At 37.5% G+C, this 21,461-nt stretch overlaps 1 protein-coding gene across 4 annotated transcripts in view; it reads right to left on the reverse strand.

Moving 5' to 3' along the window:
• UBN2 (ubinuclein 2) overlaps positions 1-21,461 on the reverse strand; it is a 70,923-nt gene that overhangs the window by 18,397 nt on the left and 31,065 nt on the right. For 3 of the 4 annotated variants that reach the window (XM_063099536.1, XM_063099537.1, XM_063099535.1), the window contains 7 exons: positions 12,815-12,885; positions 8,238-8,367; positions 6,255-6,373; positions 5,619-5,732; positions 4,813-4,956; positions 4,034-4,084; positions 1,740-1,782 (listed from right to left, as the gene is read on the reverse strand). In XM_063099536.1, coding sequence (XP_062955606.1) covers positions 1,740-1,782; positions 4,034-4,084; positions 4,813-4,956; positions 5,619-5,732; positions 6,255-6,373; positions 8,238-8,367; positions 12,815-12,885 — 672 coding nt within the window. The remainder of the gene's footprint in view (positions 1-1,739; positions 1,783-4,033; positions 4,085-4,812; positions 4,957-5,618; positions 5,733-6,254; positions 6,374-8,237; positions 8,368-12,814; positions 12,886-21,461) is intronic. The other variant, XM_063099538.1, reaches the window with a different exon arrangement.

Genomic DNA, 21,461 nt, shown 5'->3' on the forward strand with positions numbered 1-21,461 from the left:
GGGGTGGTTAGGGTAGTAAAAAACCAAATCAGCAATATAGCCTTTCCATTTTGGGAAAAGAAAAAAATAATTTAATCACAGAGAAGCAAACCAAAAATATCGATAATTCCCCCATATCATGCAAACACATCCATTATTAACATTCTGATAAATTTCCTACCCAATTATTCTATTAATCATATGTTTGAAAACATGTATTCAAATTTAACTAATCCTTTATGGAGGGTATTTAGAACTTAATACTCTAATAAAGTCAAGTGTCAAAACAAAGCTTGAACTCAACAGATTTAATAACAGATTGGCTCAAAATTTTTTAGATTAGAAAACAAAGTAGATTACTGAGAATAAGAGAACTATTTATTCTGTATTCAAAGAGTCTCTAACACCAAAACTTAAGAAGGCCACAGAGTAAAGAATATTGACCTCCAGGCCATAGCCTTACAAGCAAAGAAACTCATCTATTCAAAGAGATGAAGGCTACAGAGAAAAATCTAAAACCTAAAAGATGCAGGCTTTCATTAACATTTTAATTTCAAATGATTACAGTTCTTACTTCTAGAGGTTATACTTGGTTCTCTTTCAAATCTACTTTGTCTACTTTGACAAGGATATTTTTTATTCCCTCTTTTACTTCTTTAGATATTACAAATTTTAAGTAACTTTATTTTATTTTCTCAACCCAATAACTCTACCATTTCCCCTTCCTAGGGATCTAATTCTGTTGCTTGTTGTTGCCACAGAGTCTCACTCATAGTAACTTATTCCCTCATGTATTCTATATTTCAGACTGTACCCTCAGGTTTGACATGGTTTGTAGGTGGTAAGCCTTTCATGCCTAGGATGAGGGCACATTATATGAGAGAATTTGCTTTTGCCAGTTGCCCTGGGTTATTACTAACCCAATAACTTTAAGTAATTCTCTCAGCTTAGGGTTTCCCCAGATTGTACAGGTAGTGTAAATTAAACTAAACCAGGGAAAATTTTCAGGAAGGACTTTCGTCCCTCAATCCAGAACCCAGGGCGAGACAAGCAACTTTCTTAATCTCACTGCTGGTGGGCGGATTTTTTCTAGTATTTTTTTTTTTTAATTGAACGTAATTGATTGTACCTATCTGTGGGGTACAGCGTTGAATATCGATACCTGTGTGCATTATGTGATGCTCAAATCAGGATAATTACTAAATTCAATGCTAATCCTTTTTTAACTACAGACGTTTATCCTTTGAGGGCTTAGCTTTGTGCAGGTTTCATTCCAAGTTCTGGCTTGTACAAGCCCAAGAAAACCCTATCTGCTATGCTCTCAGAAAAAATGTAAAAAACAAACAAAAAACCATAAGATGATGGACAGAAACCAGCAACTGACCCCAAGGGCAACCAAAGTTTCAGTGACAGATTAACACTCTGGCAGCTCCTCCTTTGTTTTTGGCCTTAGGAATTTCTCTTATATAAATGCAATCTCAGCTATGCTTTTAAAGGTTATTTGTTATATTTTATCCAGCATTCCTAAGTAGAATAAAGTTAAGCTTTACAATTTAATTAATGCATGCAAATTTCCCACTGCTACAGAGTCATCTATTCTCCCAAATATAAAGGTTCGAGGATTTTTACAAAGTTGAAAACACCCATCTTAGACCATAGTAGCTATTAATTTTGCTAAATATCACATATACTTTTCATCTTAAGAATGTATTTCAATATTCACCAATTAAGACTAATTAAAGATTTGGTTTGATATTTACCTTTACTTTGGGTTTAGGTGCAGGAATCACCTTTTTCTTTGCCCTGAAAGATTATAAAGGAGGCCATTTTAGTAACAGTTATATCACGCATTAGGAAATTATAACATATAACCTTGTAATTATGTGGGTAAATAATTTCTTCTGCTACTTGGAAAGCTCTTTGAAGGAAGGAAATATATATAAGTGCTCAGTTTATATCTGAATATACAGCAACATTTTCCCCAATTCAGGTTAACTGGAAGAAAGGCCAAATAATTAGTAAAATATGAAATGTAGGTGATAGTTTTTTTTTAAATTAAATGTAAATACATAAAATATAAAATAACTCAAAACAGGATAATGAAGCTGCCTACAGAGACTTCAAAGAATTGGTAGGAATTAGCACTTATGTGTAGGAAAACAAACCTTCGAGGAACTTCAAGCTCAAATTAAACCATGTCAAGAAGTTATAAATGAAGGGCCAGCCCGTGGCTCACTTGGGAGAGGGTGGTGCTGGTAACACCAAGGCCACGGGTTTGGATCCCTATATAGGGATGGCCGGTTAGTTCACTTGGAGAGCGTGGTGCTAACAACACCAAGTCAAGGTTTAAGAGCCCCTTACGGGTCATCTTTTAAAAAAAATGAAGTTATAAATGAGATTTTACTTAAAAAACAAAACAAAAAACCCTGAAGTTTTTACCAAAAAATTATGTTTTTTTATGTAAAAATTCAAGGAAAATATCAAAATAGCAAAAGTAAAAAAGGCAAGAAAAAAATACTACAGAACCTTGTAACCTTTGGGAATCCATGTGAAAAAGTATAAAGATTTAAAAAATCTTATGTGTTGCATAGTAATAGAAAGTACTCAGATGTTTGTTGAATAATTAAAGTGTTTACAAGCTAAAATACTTCACCTTGTCTAAATATTTCTACTTCACTAGGTTAAAATGTCAATAACTGGATTAACAAGTATCATTATGAAAACTGTCCGTCTACAACTACATTAAGGCAATAGTAATTTTCAGTTTTTTTGATGAAGGCCATTTAGGCAAAAGACCTCCTCGCCCACCTATCCCATAGATTCCTACTTTCTGGTACAAAACAAAACATATTTAGTGATAATAATGAAGTTATTTTAAAAAACTGAAGGAGACTACCTACATAAACACTTTCAGAATTACAGGAATGAGTTATTTATAACCGAATTACAATAATACATATGTGGTTTTAGAACTATAGGTTAATTAAAGGCTATAAAGGCTCTTGACACAAAAATATATAAAATTTATTTCAGGGATAACTAAACCACTTACAACAAAGTAAACTCAGTATGAAACCAAACTACCTAAAAATTCAAAAAATAATAAGAACTAAAAATCACAACAAATTCAATACATCCCTATTGATATACTAACAAAGTGTCCTTCCTAAAAACTAAAAAATTCCTTCTATTATAACTGTATAGAAGGAGAGAAGGAATTTTGTAATGTTGTTCAAAAGATGTCAATCAGACCACTTAGAATATTGAACTACAGAGCTCAGTAAATTCTCAGTAACTTGCTATTTTTATATTTTAATAACCCTTAATACTATACTTGCAGGCTATAGAGAAGCAGCCCTAAGTTGTGGGTTACAATAAAACTCTTACAGGGTTAACCAGTATTCACTTAAAAATGTAACCACACAAAAAACTTGCGTTTTTACTATATATCGGGAGGAGAAGAGACCTTTCTTTAGTAAGCAGATCATTAAAAAAAATCCAGTTTTGAACAGAAGGAAGGACATAAAGGGTAGGTTATTTTTGTGGAATAAAACACTCTGCAGGGCAAGGCAGGACAGGTACAGAACTTTCCAAGTTAGCTTAGGGCAGCACAAAGCTGTAGGTTACCTATGTAGATGGCCACGAACAGGTGGAGAAAAAGGACATAAAAAGACTGGAGGGTAGAAGGTCCAGGAACAAAGAAAACCCCTGAACCCTCCTGCTTCCATGGCTCCCCTCTACCAGAATCCCGGGCTAATATGTGCCACATTATGCATCCAGTACATTTTTGGAGAGTAGCCGAAGAAGTATTTCAACAGATAGATGTATTCTGAGCCCCAAACAGTCAAAATAGTTCTTTTTTAAAAGATGGCAGTAAAATAGAAATTGCCTAAATGTACATTTTTTTGCTAGCTGGTTTTTTTTTACTTTTTAAAAAACAAATGTACATTTAAGTCCTATTTCAACTAGCAATTAATAAATGATACTTCTGTTTACTAAAGCACATAATGTGATGAAAGATAAATGAAGAAATCTGGAGTCTGCATTTACTCACGGAGCAGAAGTAAGATGATTATGTACACTCCGGCTTTCCTTAAAAAGCATTCTGGAAAAATTAAAAGGACGCAATTATTTTCTATAGTAGATAACATGATGATAGTCTTGTTTATTTTTTAAATCATTTGATTTTCAATAGGTACGTGCTTATTTACCAAGCAAAAGCTGTAATGGTACAGTATACTCATAATCTATTTTATGGAGAGCTTTATGTATCACCTCAATTTATTTAAATCTTTTAACAGATCAACAGATCTTTTCTGTTGATTTAAGATGGAGCACTTTAAGATGATGGGTTAAGATAGCCAAGTTTGTTAATTTTTACTCTCTTTACTTAACTCTTGAGACATTAAATAGTGCTACTCTTGGTAAACTGAGATAACACTCTACACTATTTTCAACAGAACCTAAAGTTATGTCTCTTTTTCTATGCTCTAATCCAGTATGCAGTTCCTTATCTTCACATTACTGATAAGAAGTTCCCCTCCTAAAGTTAATAACCATCTTTCCTCTTTCCTTTTTCTCTACTGGCAAATTCAGATACAAAAAAGAAAAAGTGGTCAGTAAAAAATCACCTTTATGCCTATCTCTATATCTCTATGTCCACATGACTAAATGTTAAGTTTTCAAAGGAGAGATCATCTTGATGACTATATAGGATGTTGAACACATTAGGTTCTTAGCAAAATCAATGTCATATACGTATGTGTGTGTGTGTATCATTAATAATAGCAATAAGAAGAAAGTAAAATAAGATACAGGAAGTAACATTTTTACCTTGCTTGCATCCAGCCCTTAGGCCATAAGGGCTTCACCTCTGTCTCCATAAAGGATTTAAGATAATCCTCAGCAGACTGGCTTTTATTTGGCTCTAACTCATAGCATCCCAATTTGATTTCAACAAGGTTACATAACAAAGTTCTAAACAGATTAAAAAATATATATTTACATATAAATCTCTGACTATAAAACTATAGAAAATTAAGTTTGAAACAGATTTTTTTAAAAGCACATAAATCTCACAGCAATAATATAGAATACTATCTGAAGAATTGAGAAAATGACATAGATAATTTCTAACATATATCATTCACTGCACTACAGTGAAACTCCCAATATGAAACAATTTCCTTTGATTACTGTAATCAAGGCACCAAAGATTGAAAGGAACAGTCCTCTACTTGGGGTATAAAAATACGAGGGGTCTTCAAAAAATTCATGGAAAGATGCTTATTATCTTAATTCTATTTTTCCATGAACTTTTTGAAGTATCCTCCTACTGGTAAGAAAGATGGCTGATTTACACAAGTATATTGAATATTTCACCTTATGAAAAACCAGTATGACTTACTCCATTATTAGATTAGCTTACAAAAAGTATTATATGAAAATAAAAGTGATAACATCATATGGATAGTAGGACCAAATTAATCTTCTCTTAAATAAATTTTTCTTACACACTAATCTCAGTTGCTTCCAATTTACCATAGATTCTTTTTATGAGAAATCTTACTTCTGCATTATGTATTCAGTTAAAAGTGAAGACTGGCGGGGGGGGGCAGTGAAGACTGGTTAAATCTTACCTAATGGTGTCATCCCAGTGGAATTTCTTTCTTGGTCCTATTACACGTTTCCCTGGTTTTTCATCATCATCTTCCTCAGATCCATTTTTTTCTCGTTCTTCATCTGTTTGCAATCTAAAAATAGAAAACATTTTATGAAGCAAAGTTTGAAGCCAACATATTATTGCCTATAATATGCTCCACAAACACTTGTTGAATTGCTTAACTGAATGTTAATTCAAAAGACAGGGTAAATAGGGAATCTACCTTTCCACAAAATACTTTGAATTTGGAGTGAATTATAAAGTGGTTTGGTATATAAAGTTTTCAAACTATTATCTAAAGGCATGAACACTCATCTTTTAGGTCAGAAAATATTTGTGTCCAACTCCAGCTAGTCATGTTGGTCAACATGTAAAATGTCTGACCAGTGTCAGCTCTTGCTTTGATCATATCCATACACTAAACCAATAGTGCCTTTTGCCTTTGACACTAAAGCAATTGAACGGGAAGTAACATGCCATTTGGAAAATATTAAATCATTTCAGTGGTGTATGTGGACTTCTACTTAATGATGAGGTCCACTTAAGACCAATCCCTAACAGCTAAAAGTAGTTCTCAAATGCAAAAGCCAGTCCAAATAGAAGAGGTACATACTTGGCACACTTAGCTTGACTACGAGCCTGGCAGTCCTCCTGGTATTTGAATAGCTGTTCAGGCATGACGTTGCTAACAGCCAGTTTCAGTTTTTGCAGAGGTTCTCTTAAACGATCATCCTGAGGGGAAAAAAATACTAAAAGTTTTTCAAACATGTTTACAAAATTTATTTTGTAAGCAGATACTCAAAAGACAAAATTTATGTTTTAGATACTGATTATAGGTTTGAAATATGGACATTTCTTCTATAGCACTGACTTTTCATAATGCACACTAGATACAAAGTTAGGACCATATTTCGCAGTAAGCAAGGAGTCCCTGTTTTTGCCTGTTGCCCCAGCATAATTATTAATACTGCTCTTTTATATTCTTTAAAATGTTCATGTTTTCACCCATAAACTATATGGACACTTTAACAATATAATGCAAATGATTAAATAGAGAACAAAATCTACATTGTGCAGACTAATACTGATTAAACCCCATATGATGGGGAACACTGGAAAACACAGTTTGGTTTGGATGACTACCAACAGGATGTTGGCATCCTGTTCTCTCAGTTATTGCTAGTAATTATGACTTTTACTGCAAGCAAAAATGCAAGGTCAAGGCCAAAGTGAAGAGGAATCTGAAGACTTGTACTCATGTGAGTTCAAGGGCAAAAAGGAAAGCAAGTAGGGCTGGCCAGTTAGCTCAGTTAGTTAGAGCATTGTGTTAATAACACCAAGGTCCAGGGTTCGATCTGTGTTACCGGCCAACAATAAAACAAAACAAAAACAACAACAAAAAAAGAAAAGCAAGTAGGTTTGCATCTGACGTTTTTAATCAATTTATTGTTTTCATCTTGCAAATAACAGTACATACATGTAACTTTTTAAAACACACTTTTATCTCCATCGGAGGTGAAGAAATTTTATAAAGTTTTTTCTTCACTTAACTGTTTTTAAAATGTGATTTCTGGTAAAGAGATTTTTAGAACACAAATATTATTATTAATAAGCATTTTAATCTATTCCATGCATCCCAATTAATAAATATTATGGCATATATGACTGTGTTTGCTATAAAATCCCATTTAAAAAAATGAACATCCAATATCATGGTTCCTGGACAATCACTTTTGAAGAATTATGTAGCTGAGACTATCTGCCTGGAAACAACCCAAACATCCACCAACAGTAAAATGGATAAATTAATTGGGATATGTTCATACAATAGAACACTGTATATACAGCAGTAAAAATGAATGGATTTCTACTACGTGTAAACAGATAAATCTGCAGTGCATAATGTTGAGCAAGTTGCAGAAGAAAATGGACAGTGTATCTTCATTTATATGAAGCTCAAAAATACTCAAAACTAAACAATATAATGTTTAGGGATACAAACGTATGTGATAAAACTAAATAAAGAAAAGCAAGGATAAGATGCCTTTCTTCCATAGGAAAATAACTTCAAACATCAAACTTCAAATGTTCCTCAGAAAATATTTTATAAACTGCAAAAAGTTGTTTTCCTACTTCTAGTTCTTTTCTTTATTTCTGTCCTTTGAACTTATGGCAGTAAGCTCCAACTGCCAATGTCTGAAGGAGCCAGACAAAGGCACAAAATCTGAGACCTCATTAACCTGCTTTGAATTGAGAAAGAACTACAGTTTCTCAATTCAAAAGAAGTATTTTATTAACAGAAGTGAGTATCTTACAAAGAATTCTATGCTTCTCAGATCATACCTACTACATTGACTTACCAGTCCAAGAATCTATGCCTTAGAAAACATTATTTCTCATCTAAACCTACCAATTGTTAAAGAAGTAATTATTTTTTAGGGGAATCAAACGTGCCTTTAATATAACCTCCGATGCTTATTAAATAGATAAAAATATGACTATAAAGCAATTAATGTGCAAAGGCCCCAGACAGAAACAGGTCTCCTCACTTTATAGGTTATGAAACCCCAGATGCAGATATTATTGTTCTTCTTACCTGCACATTGAGATGTAACTTCTTTAGACGTTTTACCAGTGTTTCCTTATTGCATGGCACAAAAGCTTCAAGATGGGAATAGACACCACTACGAACGACAGGGCCTAGTTCTTGTAGCTGTAACTCAATGCTGACCAAAAAAGCAACAACAATAAGCAGTATAGAATTTCTTTAATGTGGCATCACATAGACAAGAAGGTAAAAGCAGCTTATTCCTGTTCCAATTTTACCTTTCTATGATTTCCTAGACAGTATTTTTCATGGAAAAAAACTCAAAAAACCCAACAATAAATAGTACTACTGAAAATATCCCACGTAAGTCTAATTTAACAGTAGAATTTATGTAACCACAAAACAAGCTGGAAATACTTTTTTGGTGACGGGGCAAAGTCTATGGCACAGGAAACCCATTATTAACCAAAAGCTCAGAAACGTGGTTCAGAGGGCTGTATTTTATTTTTTTATTAGCATATTCATTACTACAAGTTATGCTAATTCTTTATGCCCCTAATCCAATCCAATGTGAAAGCTTTAAAAGGAGAGTGCATAAGGAACTATCCTGCTGTCTTTGCTCCGCCATTGCACAATGTGATATCCTGCTGACACTGAAGACACCACCAAAGAAAGCCTTCACCAGATGTGTTCCCTGGACTTTGGACTTCTTAGCCTCTGAAACTGTAAGCAATAAATTTCTTTTTCTTTCTAAATTACCCAGTTCCAGGTAATTGCCCAGTTTCCAGTAAGTCCCTTCTGATTTACATCTGAGACCTCCTTAGAATGTCCTTTACAGTCCATATTTCCATAAGCATTCTGGTTACCACCATTTAACCAGCCTCTAAAACATTCCAAACTTTCCCTGTTTTTCTTGTCTTCTAAACTTTCACCAACACCTAGGCTTTTTCTAGCCAGTTCCTCCAAATTCTTCCAGCCTCTCCTCAACACCCAGCTCCAAAGCTGCTTCCACATTTTCAGGTATCGTTATAAGCAACACCTCACTCTTGGTACCAATTTTCTGTATTAGTTTCTGTTGCTTATAACAAAATACTTGAAACTGGGTTATTTATAAAGAAAAATGACATTTATTGCTTACAGTTTCTGAGGCTGGGAAGTCCCAAGTCCATCTGGTGGTGGCAACAGGGACCCAAGGGTCTCACAATGCAAGATGGTAGGAGCAGAGAGAGCAGAGAGACAGACAGACTGTCCTCTTCTTTTAAAGCATTCAGAACCACGCCCATGACCATCACCATTTTTAATCCATTCACTATGGCATGGTCCTACAATCCAATCACATCTTCAAGGCTCCACCTTTCAATTACCATAATAGGATTTCCTACCCTCTTAACTGTGACAATGAGGGCTAAGTTTCTAATACATAAAACTTGGGGGACACAATGCAAGCTTCATGGAGTTTTGGGGGCACATAATTCAATCCACTACATTCACATAGTTTTACTGAGTTCCTAGAGTATTTTTTTTCCTTAGATATGTTTGAAAAAAGTAAAGATTCAGAAGCAGCAAAGCCTCTCTGGCTACACGTACAAGCTATTTTATCGATCTTTGCTTCTCTTGTTGTGCCTTCATTACACAAACTAATATAGTAGTTTGTTCAATTTATTCTAATTCTCCAGTTCTCATTTCCACTTATTAATTAGGTTGAGACAGAAAACAAGTTGTTAAATGTGTATTTAGCCTAATACTTATTTTAAAAAGAAAAAAGGAAAATAATTTGTAACAGCCATCATATTCTCAGCAGGACAAACCTACTAATACATAATTGAGGTGTCTCTCAAGATGGAAATTATACCTGGCAGCTGCTACTGTATGAAGATGAGAACAGATGTTAATTTGAAGGTCAAGACCAAATTCAGTCTGTTGGCAACAAAATATGTCCACATCATCACATTTTATTATAGGAGAAGATGCAGTTAGACTTAAGTTCTTCTCACATGTGAAAGATGCATCCCAAAATTCAATTAACAGCTTTTCAGGAAGAAGAGAAAACCTACCATATCAAATGTATCCATCACATATACAATATATTGCAATTTCAGAAAAAATAAAATATGGAAAATTATGCTCCTTAAAATTGGTAGTAGAAAATTCTGGGTATTAGAGAAGCCAAACAAACAATAAAAAATGGCAAGAAGTCTAAGATTTATAAGAACCAGAGGATCAAACACAAGGATTCATATGGAAAACAATCACTATGGTCATGAGGTCTGTGGATAAACATTTGGTTAGATAGCATTATGTGGCTAGATCTTTATTAAAAGTTTAGACTCTGGATAGGAGGCCTTCTACGCTTGCCCTATTACTCAAAGTTATTGAGGCCGAAAATAAAATAGAAACTCCAAGTACTAACAGACTGCAGGTAAGGACAGACTAACTCAATGACCTACTTATAAAAGTCGGTTTCCAAAGAGGTTAATTCACACATAGGAAGAGCTGATTCCCTGAAGAGACACTAGTCTCTTTATTTTGAGATTCAAGTCACTACTCATTCATAAGCTCCTTAAGGGAGCATCTAACAAAAAGGCAGATAGGTCTTACTGCAAGTATCCACTAGGATTGGTAGTACCTGCCTGGAGCAATTTGTTGAGCAGAACTGTCAGGCTGAATGGGAATCATAGGTAAAGAGTGTCATGATTTATTAGCAATGTCCGCTTCAGGTAACAGGGTAGGAAATCAAGTCAGCATGTTATATATGAGAGTACTTCAAAAAGTTTATGGAAAAACAGAATTAAAAGAATACAAAATTTTCCAGGAACTTTTTATAGTACCCTCATATTTGTTGATCCAGGTCAAATTCAATTAGGCAAAAAGAAAAAGAGTTCTCTATTACAACAAATTGATCTCTTTTTCTCCCCAGCATCAGGAAGCAATGGTGAAGCAATGGTGAAGCAGAGCCAAAACATCTGGATAATTTCATGGGAATTATTATCCCAAATAATCATGTACCAGATGCCCTTAGAAGAGCAACCCAGTCCAGAAAAATAAGGTATCTTTGTTTAGAAAAGTGGAAAAAAGGCCAGGGTGAATAAAAAAATGACTAAAATGGAAAAAATTCAACTGTGAACACTAGGGCTTGTGGAACTGGAAGCATACCCTCTGTGAAGTGAAAAGTAGATGGGCTCCAAAAATCTAGAAGATTTGTTTTAAGTAGATAGACATTGGAGGAATGAACAGAGAAGCCTGTTAACAGGATGGTGATATTCTGCTTATTTGAGATGTTATGTCCCCGGGGAGAAACAGCTGTTCCCTCTTACAGATGAGTAAAATAAAAAAGAATAGTCTCAGTCACAAGAGAAGTACCTGATCTAGTACACTTAGGGCTCTCAGGTAGAAAAAAAAAAGAAGTGCAAGTCAGATCCCTGATTACGGAATCTGGGACAGCTCTGATGAGTAATGTATGCACTGTTTGTTGAGTCTAGAGCTTGAAAGGGAGGTAGGTAAAAAGAGGTGGTGCAGACAGGAAGCACTTGCCTAACTTTCAGGCAGACAACTCAATCTGAAAATCCCTGGCTAACATAAATAAGAACAGGAACAAGAAACTCCTCTGCCCACCATACTAGCTGCACACTAGCTTCTATGTTTCTGAGACTAATTTTAATTACTCCAGGATAACAAAGACTGCTGTTTATTACAATAGTTATCAGAACCAATGAGCCAAATAGTCCTTTTTTATATTTCATGAGAAACTATCTCCATTATTATTTCAAAGACAGGAATCAATTAGAAACATTGCTTTTCTGTGTCTTTCTATATGGCGCTACTAAACCACTAAGAATACACATACATTACTTTCATCAGAAAGGAGTACAATTTGTTGCTTTCCCCATGATCACTTTTTTGCCCAGTTCTGCTTGCAGCCAATTATATACTTGATTCCTATTACCAATGGTTAAAATCTACGAAGCAATAGGTTTACATGTGCAGCTTATTTGATCACAACCCTAGAACCTATAGCTTCATTAGTATCAAATGCTAAGAATGCAAAATTATTGCTAAGTTAAATACAAAAATATCTAATTTAAATACAAAGCATATCATGTATCAGCCTTTACCTTCTCTTATCCCAACTTAACTTTTGTCTTCTTCACACTACCTTCACCCTACCTCATGATCATGATTTCTTCTTTAAACTGTACTTTCCATTTGGCTATCAAAGTTTGTATGAATTATTATTATCCTCACTTGAAATCAATGAAATTATTTTTCCCAAGTCTGAGTAGTGAAAGTAAATGAAAAATTATACCAAATTTTTATAAATAAGCTTTCCCAGAAAAGATCTTTTCATATAAGGTGACATAAAATACATTTACGTATAGGTTAATATCCAACCTGTACAGTGGTCACTTCCTTTGGGAGCTTTTATTATTGTAAGTGGTCTGGGAGAACCAATATATGCAGAAGTTTACTTCTGCTGACAAATACATGTTAACCAAACACACTGTAAGACTGAAAGGGAAGAGCTCATATATGGGACTAAGCAACCAATCAGTGTTTGTATCTCAAAGGCCTACTATATTTTTAACTAAATAATTCTTTAGTTTTTAATAAAAAAGAAAACTACTTACTCCAGAAGAATATTATTCATATCCTGGGTAAAGAATTTTTTCCTTCCTTCTTCATCAAAAAGTTTGGCAGCCTAAAGAAACATAAGAAAGATTGTCAATATAAAAGTCAAAATAAAAGTCCAAAATGAGTATCACTAGGCTGAAATCAAGGTGTCAGCAGGGTCACACTCGCTTTAGAGGAGAACTCATTCCCTGCCTGTCCCAGCTGCTGCTGCCTGCCGGCACTCCTTGGTTGCAGCTGCAGCCCTCCAATCTTCAAGGACAGCATCTTCAAATTCCTCTGTGCTCTGCCTTCTCCTCTGTGAATACAATATTTACCTCAGGCTCCTGCTTCTAGAGATACATGTGATTACACTCAGGGCCCACGGGATAATCTAGGATAATCTTCCCATCTCAAGATCATTAACTTGATCAGTTCTGCAAAGACCCGACCCTCCCTCTGCCATATAAGGTAACATTCACAGGTTCTGGGGATTATAATACGGATATCTTTTGGGGGTTAATTTTTTAGCCTATCAGATATTTTAAAAATCTGAAAAAAATTATGTGATTCTAAGAGAATGAAAGAATATAAAAGAATGAAAGATCAATTCCCATCAAGGTTAAAGGTCTTTAGAATTAAACAGAACAGGTATTTAGAAATATAATAAATCAAAGAAATGTAAATCCCAATCATGTGATCAATTCAAGCAGAAGATGCAGACTTCTATGTGTAGACAAAAGAATTTGATAATAGATCTAACTTGAATCCAAGAATTTCATAATAATGTCCTTAAGTTACAGAGTCATTGACATAACAATTATAAACAGGGTTCACTACATTTCATTAGGATCACTAACCAGAATACAGTTAACAATCTAGCTGAAATGTGTGGCTGGGGGCAACAAGCTATTCAGTATATGACAGGAAAAAAAATTCAACTTAGATATGGCCAACAAAAAAACAGAGTTGGCAATCTCAAGAGGAAGTTAAAAGTCAAACGTAGTAAATAAGTAAAGTAATATGGAACTGACTGTAAAACTGTTGAAAAAAATTAAAGAATCTTTTTGGCGGCTGGCTGGCTTGGGGATCTGAACCCTTGACCTTGGTGTTATCAACGCCATGCCCTAACCAACTGAGCTAACTGGCCAGCCCAAAGAATTTTTTACAAGGCAATTTAACTGATGGTTTGGTGAAGGGAAAACTAATATATATATATATTATATATAATATATAATTATTTATAAATATTTATTTATTTTTAAAGATGACTGCTAAGGGGATCTTAACCCTTGGCTTGGTGTTACCAGCACCACACTCAGCCAGTGAGTAAACCAGCCATCCCTATATAGGATCTGAACCCATGGCCTTGGTGTTATCAGCACCACACTCTCCCGAGTGAGCCACAGGCTGGCCCTGAAACCTAATATTTAAAAAGAAGCAATGTGAATAATAAATTAGCAGTACTTATTTTTTAGATTAACTCATCATCATAGGTCATAAAACGTATGAAACTGAAAATTAAGTAATAATCTTCTCTTCATGATACATACAGCGCTTACCAAAAGCCTAAAGTAAATAAAAAAAGGTATCTGCTTTGAGTAAAAATCTTATAAGAATTAACGAAATTTTAAACTCTATAACCTTAATAGCTTTTATATGACCTACTTAAAGAAAATCAGATTTAGTCACCCAGTATTGACAAATGTGTATGTATATAAACAAAAATGTCATGCAACAATACTTATTGGCCCTACCTGTGATGTACTGACATTTCTATTTTATTTCATTTTTTACAAATGCTAGTCTTTACATACTAAAGTGATTTTACAACCCATCGATGGGTCTCAACCCACAGTCTGAACAACAAGACATTATTTATTTCCATATCTATTTACTAAAAAATAAGCTCTTTGAGGGTGGGGATATGATTTACTTAACTTTGTATCCTCAGTACTTATCTTAGAACCTGGCATAAAGTAAGCAATTAAAGTATCAAAACAAAATTTAGCATATATACCCTTCTTTTATATTTTTATTCATATGTAATATCTATATTTAATTTAAATTCTCAGTCTTCCTAAATTCACAACATGATACATACAAGACTTTTTAGTGTTTTTGGGTGTCTTATATACTTTGACTATCTGTAGGTTTGTTTATTCATTTTTGCTAGAACTCCAAGATAAAAGAAAGCAGATGTCTCACTTTCTACAGACATTATTGTCAACAATGTATATGACATTCTATTATATACTTTATACTCATCACCACGTTTAATCCTCATTAACAGCCAAAGAAGTTGGTGTTATAGGTCCCATCTTACAAACAAGGAATCTAAACCTTAGAGAGGTTACATGACAACACCCCCAAATAACACTGCTGATATGTTGGACCCAGGATTCAGACCAGAAGCTGACTGGTCTTCAATTGTGCAACACTGCCTCCAGCACAGAGATATAGGCTTACTACAGCCAGTCTAGGTTCCACCTAATTAATATCAATGAAAAAACTAGCCAAGATTATTATCAAGGGATAAGCACAAATTAATTAAATGCGCTCAGGGATAATGTTTTTGTCATTGGTTCTTAACCAGCTGACCAGAAACAAAAAGTGTATAAACCAAGAAACTCTGCCATAATCATTTGGGACAAAATTTAATGGGGAAATAACAAAAATATAGTTCATCTCAAGATCCATGAGATGTAAAACATTGAGAGACCTGATCCAATAACCTGAGCAAGCCATATGCTGACTCTGTCTATCTACCAAGTTATCTGACAATTCTACATGCTATATGTAGAAGAGGCAAATTTCTAAGACACATGCTTCTTAAAACAAATAAGGATTGCGCACGTGTAGGGGACAGAAATACAGGGAGAAAGCCAGAATGAAAACTAAACTTCAAGAAAGGAAATAAAAAAACAGTCAAGAGGGAGAGGGCAAAGCAAGGTGGCTGCCTAGAGTTGTCTGGTGCTCATTCTCCCCACAAAAAGAGACCAAAACAATAAACTAACTATATTTTGATGGGAATGACTGAAGAAATATGCTCCAGAGCAGCAGAGGAATGACAAAATCCTTGTGGAGCACGTACGACCAGGATAGCACCACAGAAAGCAGAGCAAGGCATTCTGCCTCTGCCTTCCTGTCTCCCGCAGGGACCGACTCAGAGTCAGGCAGAGAGAAGGTAAGCTAGAAAGACCCCAGCTGTTCCTGCTGCTGCCACAAACACCAGCAATCCCTTCCACAAGAGGGTACCCCAGTTTGGAGAGTAGCTGGGAGTTTACGCAGCTGCATAGCCTCATAGTAGAAACCCACAGAGAACAACCCCCAGCCTCCCGACCTAAGCTGCTATGGCACAGCACCATCTTGAAACCAAACCTGCAGCTAGAGCCAGAGTGCAACCTGCCCCAGGGGCCAGTGGAAACTGACTCCCTCCATCCTAAGGCCCCACCTTCATTCTACCATGTTCACATGAGCACCTGTGAAACCAAAACCCCAGCTGCTTGGAGCCTAGGTCATACAGAAAGACTGAGACCCCAGTGTGTGAACCCATGTGGCACCTCCCCATCCTCCAGGAGAATAGGTAGACATAGTCAGTAGGGAAGCCACCAATAAGTGGTGGTTCACCACATTCATGTGCACTTGCCCTGCATAACCCATGGGCTTGCTGAGCCCAGAAGTGCTCCATGAAGGCCCAATAGCCAGTCCAGCAATAGCTCCGCATCCCGTCACAGCCCTCCACAGATCCACTAGGTCCTACTGCACTAGTGTACACCTGCTCCCTGACCAACAGCAATCAGACAGTGGCTTTGCCTCTCCACTACAGGCCTCTACAGAGTTGGCACACCTGGCTGCAACCTTGCAGGCTTGCTCTAGGCTCAAAAGCTGACCCGGTGGCCCTCCACAGAGCTACCAGACCCTGCTATGTGCCCACTCCTTGCCTGACCGTGGACTGGGCAGTGGCTGTCCCTCTAACCAGCAGACCTCTAACAGAGCTGCTGGGTCCTGTTGCACCTTTGCAGGCATGTTTCAGGCTCAACAGCTGACCCAACAGCCCTCCATGGAGCTGCCAGGCCTTGTTGCAGTGGAGCATGCCCACTCCCTGCTGGACAGTGGATTGGGCAGTAGCTCTACCTCCATCTGGCAGCTACCCACAGATCTGCTGGGCCCTGCTACACACTTACAGGCCTGTTCCAGGCTCAAGAGCTGACATGATGGCCCTCCACAAAGCTGCTGGGCCCTGCTGCACCTGTGCACACCAGCTTCCTGCTTCACCGTGGATCAGGCAGTGGCTTTATCTCTTCCAGCAGGCCTTCACAGAGCCACTTGGCCTTGCTGATCCCATGCATGCCTACTCCAGGCCAGGCAGTGGAATTCACTCCTCTGACAGGGTTTCACAGAGCCACCTGACCGCACACCCTGTACCCAGGCATACCTATATCCAGACCAAAAGCTGGCCAGGCAGTGCATGGCTACTGAAAGAGAAATCTTCAGAGCTGTATGCTCCTGCCTGGACTGATAGCTGGTTAACAGCCAATTTGTGCTTCAGAGAGACTAACAAACAGCCATTTGGCCCTCCGCACCTGCACACATCTGGCCCAACAACCAGCCTGGAATATACAACTGAGTAAAACAGCAGCAGTAGTGGCACAAACTCCCACAGTAGAGGCTACTGAGGCATTTTCAAACGTTGCCAAAGAGGACTACAACCAAAGAACCTGCACAGAGATTACGCTACCAAGTCTACCTAAAATCAAAGCCAACACAACACATCCAACAGATACTCTATGACCCATGCACAGGAAAAAGTCATTTGCAGGTAATCCATCCCATAAAATTGGAAAAAGCAACTACTCCATTAGATGCACAGGTATCAATGTAGTGACACAGAAACATGAAAAAGCAAGGGAAAATAACATGCCCAAAGGAACACAAGAAGTCTCCAGAAACAGATGACAAAGAAAACGGAAGTTATGAAATACCATAAAGGAATTTCAAATAATGAACTTCAGGTAACTCAACAAGATACAAGAGAATAGACAAACAATTCAATAAAATCAGGAAAACAATTCATGATCTGAATGAAGACTTTAAATATCACTTAAAAAAACCAAACAGAACTCTTGGAGCTAAAGAATTCAATGAATGAAATAAAAAATACAATTGAGAACTTCAACAACAGACTAGATCAATCAAAAGAGAGATTTTCTGGGCCGAGCCCGTGGCGCACTTGGTAGAGTGCTGCGCTGGGAGCACGGCAACACTCCTGCCGCGGGTTCGGATCCTATATAGGACTGACCGGTGCACTCACTGGCTGAGTGCCGGTCACGAAAAAACGACAAAAAAAAAAAAAAAAAAAAAAAAGAGAGATTTTCTGAACTTAAAGACAGATCTTTAAAAATTGCCACGTGAGGGGAAACAAAAAGAAGAATGAAAAAGAATGAAGAAAGCCTATGAGACTTATGGAAAATGACTAAGCAAAGAAATGTTTGAATAATAGCTATCCAAGAGGGAGAAGTAATGGAGAAAGGCACAGAAACCCTACTTAACAAGATAATAGCTGAAAACATCAAGTATTGAGAGAGATACGGGCATTCAGATTCAGAAGCTCAAAGATCCTCAACTAGACTCAACCTAAAAGGATCCTCTCTGATGCACATCATAATCAAACAGTCAAAAGTCAAAGACAAAGAGAGAATTCTAAAAGCTGCAAGAGAGAAGCATCAAGTCACATATAAGTAACACCTATTAAACTATCAGAAGATTTCTTAAGGGGCCGAGCCTGTGGCGCACTGGGTAGAGTGCGGCGCTGGGAGCGCTATGACGCTCCCGCTGCGGGTTCGGATCCTATATAGGACTGGCCGGTGCACTCACTGGCTGAGTGCCGGTCACGAAAAGGACAAAAAAAAAAAAAAAGAAGATTTCTTAAGAGAAACCTTGCAGGCAAGGAGAGATTGGGATGATATATTCAAAGTCCTGAAAGAAAAAAAGCCATCAGACAAGAATACTTTATCCAGTAAAGCTATTCCTAAGAAACAAGGGAGAAATAAAGACCTTCCCAAACAAGCAAAAGGTGAGGGAATTCATCACTACTAGCTTTAAAAGAAATGCTTAAGGGAGTGGTGTAACCGGAAATGAAAAGACAATAATTACTATAAGGAAAACATGAAAAAATACAAAACTCAACTGTTAAGGTAAACTCATAATTCAAATTCAGAACACCCCAGTGAGGTAATGGTAATATGTACATAGTTCAATCCTCTAGCATAAATGTTTATACTCAAAATGGTCAAAAAACAACAGCTACAATTAGTGGCTAAGGAACTTACAATAATACAAACACAAATTAAGGCAACAAAAATAAAAATGGTAAGGAGTCTAGAGTATTTTCATGTGACTAAAGTTAAGTTGCTATGAGCTTAACATAGTTTATTATAACTACAAGACTTATGTCAGCCCCAAGGTAATCACGAGAAAAGAAACTACAGCTGACACACAAAACAGAAAGAAAAAGAAAACAGAACTGACCATCACAGAAAACCACCAATCTACAGATGTAAATACCAAGAAAAAAAGAAAGGAACTAAGGATCTACAAAACAACCAGAAAACAATTAACAAATGGCAGGTATAAGTTCTCACATATCGGTAATAACCTTGAATGTAAATGGATTAAACTCTCCAATTACAAGGTACAGAGGCAGCTTCCGGTCAAGATGGCATAACAGATGGTCCCCAGCATCACTCTCTCCCACAAATCAACCAATTTACAACTATTAAAAAGCAACGATAGCCAAGCTGGGGCCACCAGAGCTCAAGGGAAGAGGAGGAAAGACCTATAGAGTTCATGAAGCCAGGAGAAGCCAGGATGAGAGAAAGAAAGGATCATTCCCACCATTTCGAATCCCAGCTGCCTCAAGCCTTGATCTGGTGAGTACATGGAGCAAGAGCTGTCAAAAGCCGCAGCTGTGCCCTTTGGATGAAGTTGCTTGGAGGTGGCAGGGGAGAAGAGGGCCTAGGTGGCCCTCAGGCCAGCAAGACCACTAACAAGACCACTAACAAGTTTCCTGTGGACCCACATTGGAGTGAGAAGCTGAAGAACTGAAAAAAGGAGCCACTCAGAGGCCGGTGAGTTATCACAAGGGACTGGCACAAAGCCCGTCCCATGGGAAGTATTTGCAGTATGTGCACTGAGGGAGATGGGCCCACCATGGGAACATTGAGGCATGGCATGGCCAGCTTATCTGCCCCCCCCACCTCCAATCAGTGCAGGACCACTCAGTGGAGACTGGTCAGGAATACAGATCTGCAGGGGGTGCAGTTTGCTGAAAAGTCTCAGGCCCAGACCAGAGTTTCCACACAACCCAGGTGTATCAGATCTCACAAGACCTGGAAGTCTACAATTAAAACCTGAGCTGCACAAAAAGCCTTCCCCAGGGAATCAGCAGCAAAGCAGCAATTTGGCTCAACTACAGGGCTCAAATGCTGGTCCCTACAGGAAGTTCCTCAATTTTAGAAGTAAATAAAAGGACAACAAATTAGTTCCAGTGTAGAGTTTAAGTGGTGGGAACAGCAAATAATCCAACACAGAACTGAAAGAAAAAACAAAACACCCACAGTTCAGAGACAAAGTTCTGGTGTTAACTAGTAAAGGTCTCACATAATCAAAGAACACCTATAAAACCTAGAAGGACTGGAAGCCCCCTGGGCTCCCAAGCCAGGAAGCAGGGAGGGCCAAAGGCCTCAGCCATGCCCCTGACATCCACAACCAGCCCAGCAATGACCACCAGGCTACCACAGGAAGCACCCCTGGCTCCTGAGCTGGGGTGCTGGGGGACCAAGAGCCTCAACCACACCTCCCTGACACCTGCAACAAGCTGAGTGATGACCAGCAAGCCATCACTGGAAGCCCCCTGGTCTCCCAAGCCGGTGCTATGGGGGGTCAAGGGCTTCAACCACACCCCCCTGACATCTGCATCCAGCCCAGCAACGACTGAGCCACCGCTGGAAGCCCCCTTTTCTCCCCTGCAGGAATGAGGGGTGTGCCATGGGCCTCGACCATGCCCCCCCTTCCTCTTTCTCCCACCCTATTTCCTTCTCCCTTTTCCTCTCTGCCTCCCCATAACTGCTCCATAACATCATCTTAGAATGTAAAAAAATAATAGGGCCGACCTGTGGCTCACTCAGGAGAGTGCGGTGCTGATAACAGCACGGGTTCGGATCCTATATAGGGATGGCCGGTTGGCTCACTGGTTGAGCATGGTGCTGACAACACCAAACCAAGGGTTAAGATCCCCTTACTGGTCATCTTTAAAAAAAAAATTGTAAAAAAATAATAATATTAATAAATAAACTTTTAAAAAGGGAAAAGACAGTATCTTCAGTAAATGATGCTGGGAAAACTGGATATTCACATGCAGAAGAATAAGAACAGATCCCTACCTCTTACTACATACAAAAGTCAATTAAAAATGTATTAAAGATTTAAATGCAGTACCCCAAACTATGAAAGTACTAGAAGAAAACATAAGGGTAACAATCCACAACATGGGGCTGGGAAAGATTTTTTAAATGATTTAAAAAGCACCAGCAATAAAAGCAAAAATAGACAAGTGGGATTACATCAAACCAAAAAGATTTTGCACATCAATGCAAACTGTTAACA

This window comes from Cynocephalus volans, chromosome 6 (assembly GCF_027409185.1).
Source record: "Cynocephalus volans isolate mCynVol1 chromosome 6, mCynVol1.pri, whole genome shotgun sequence".
NCBI classification, from domain to species: domain Eukaryota; kingdom Metazoa; phylum Chordata; class Mammalia; order Dermoptera; family Cynocephalidae; genus Cynocephalus; species Cynocephalus volans.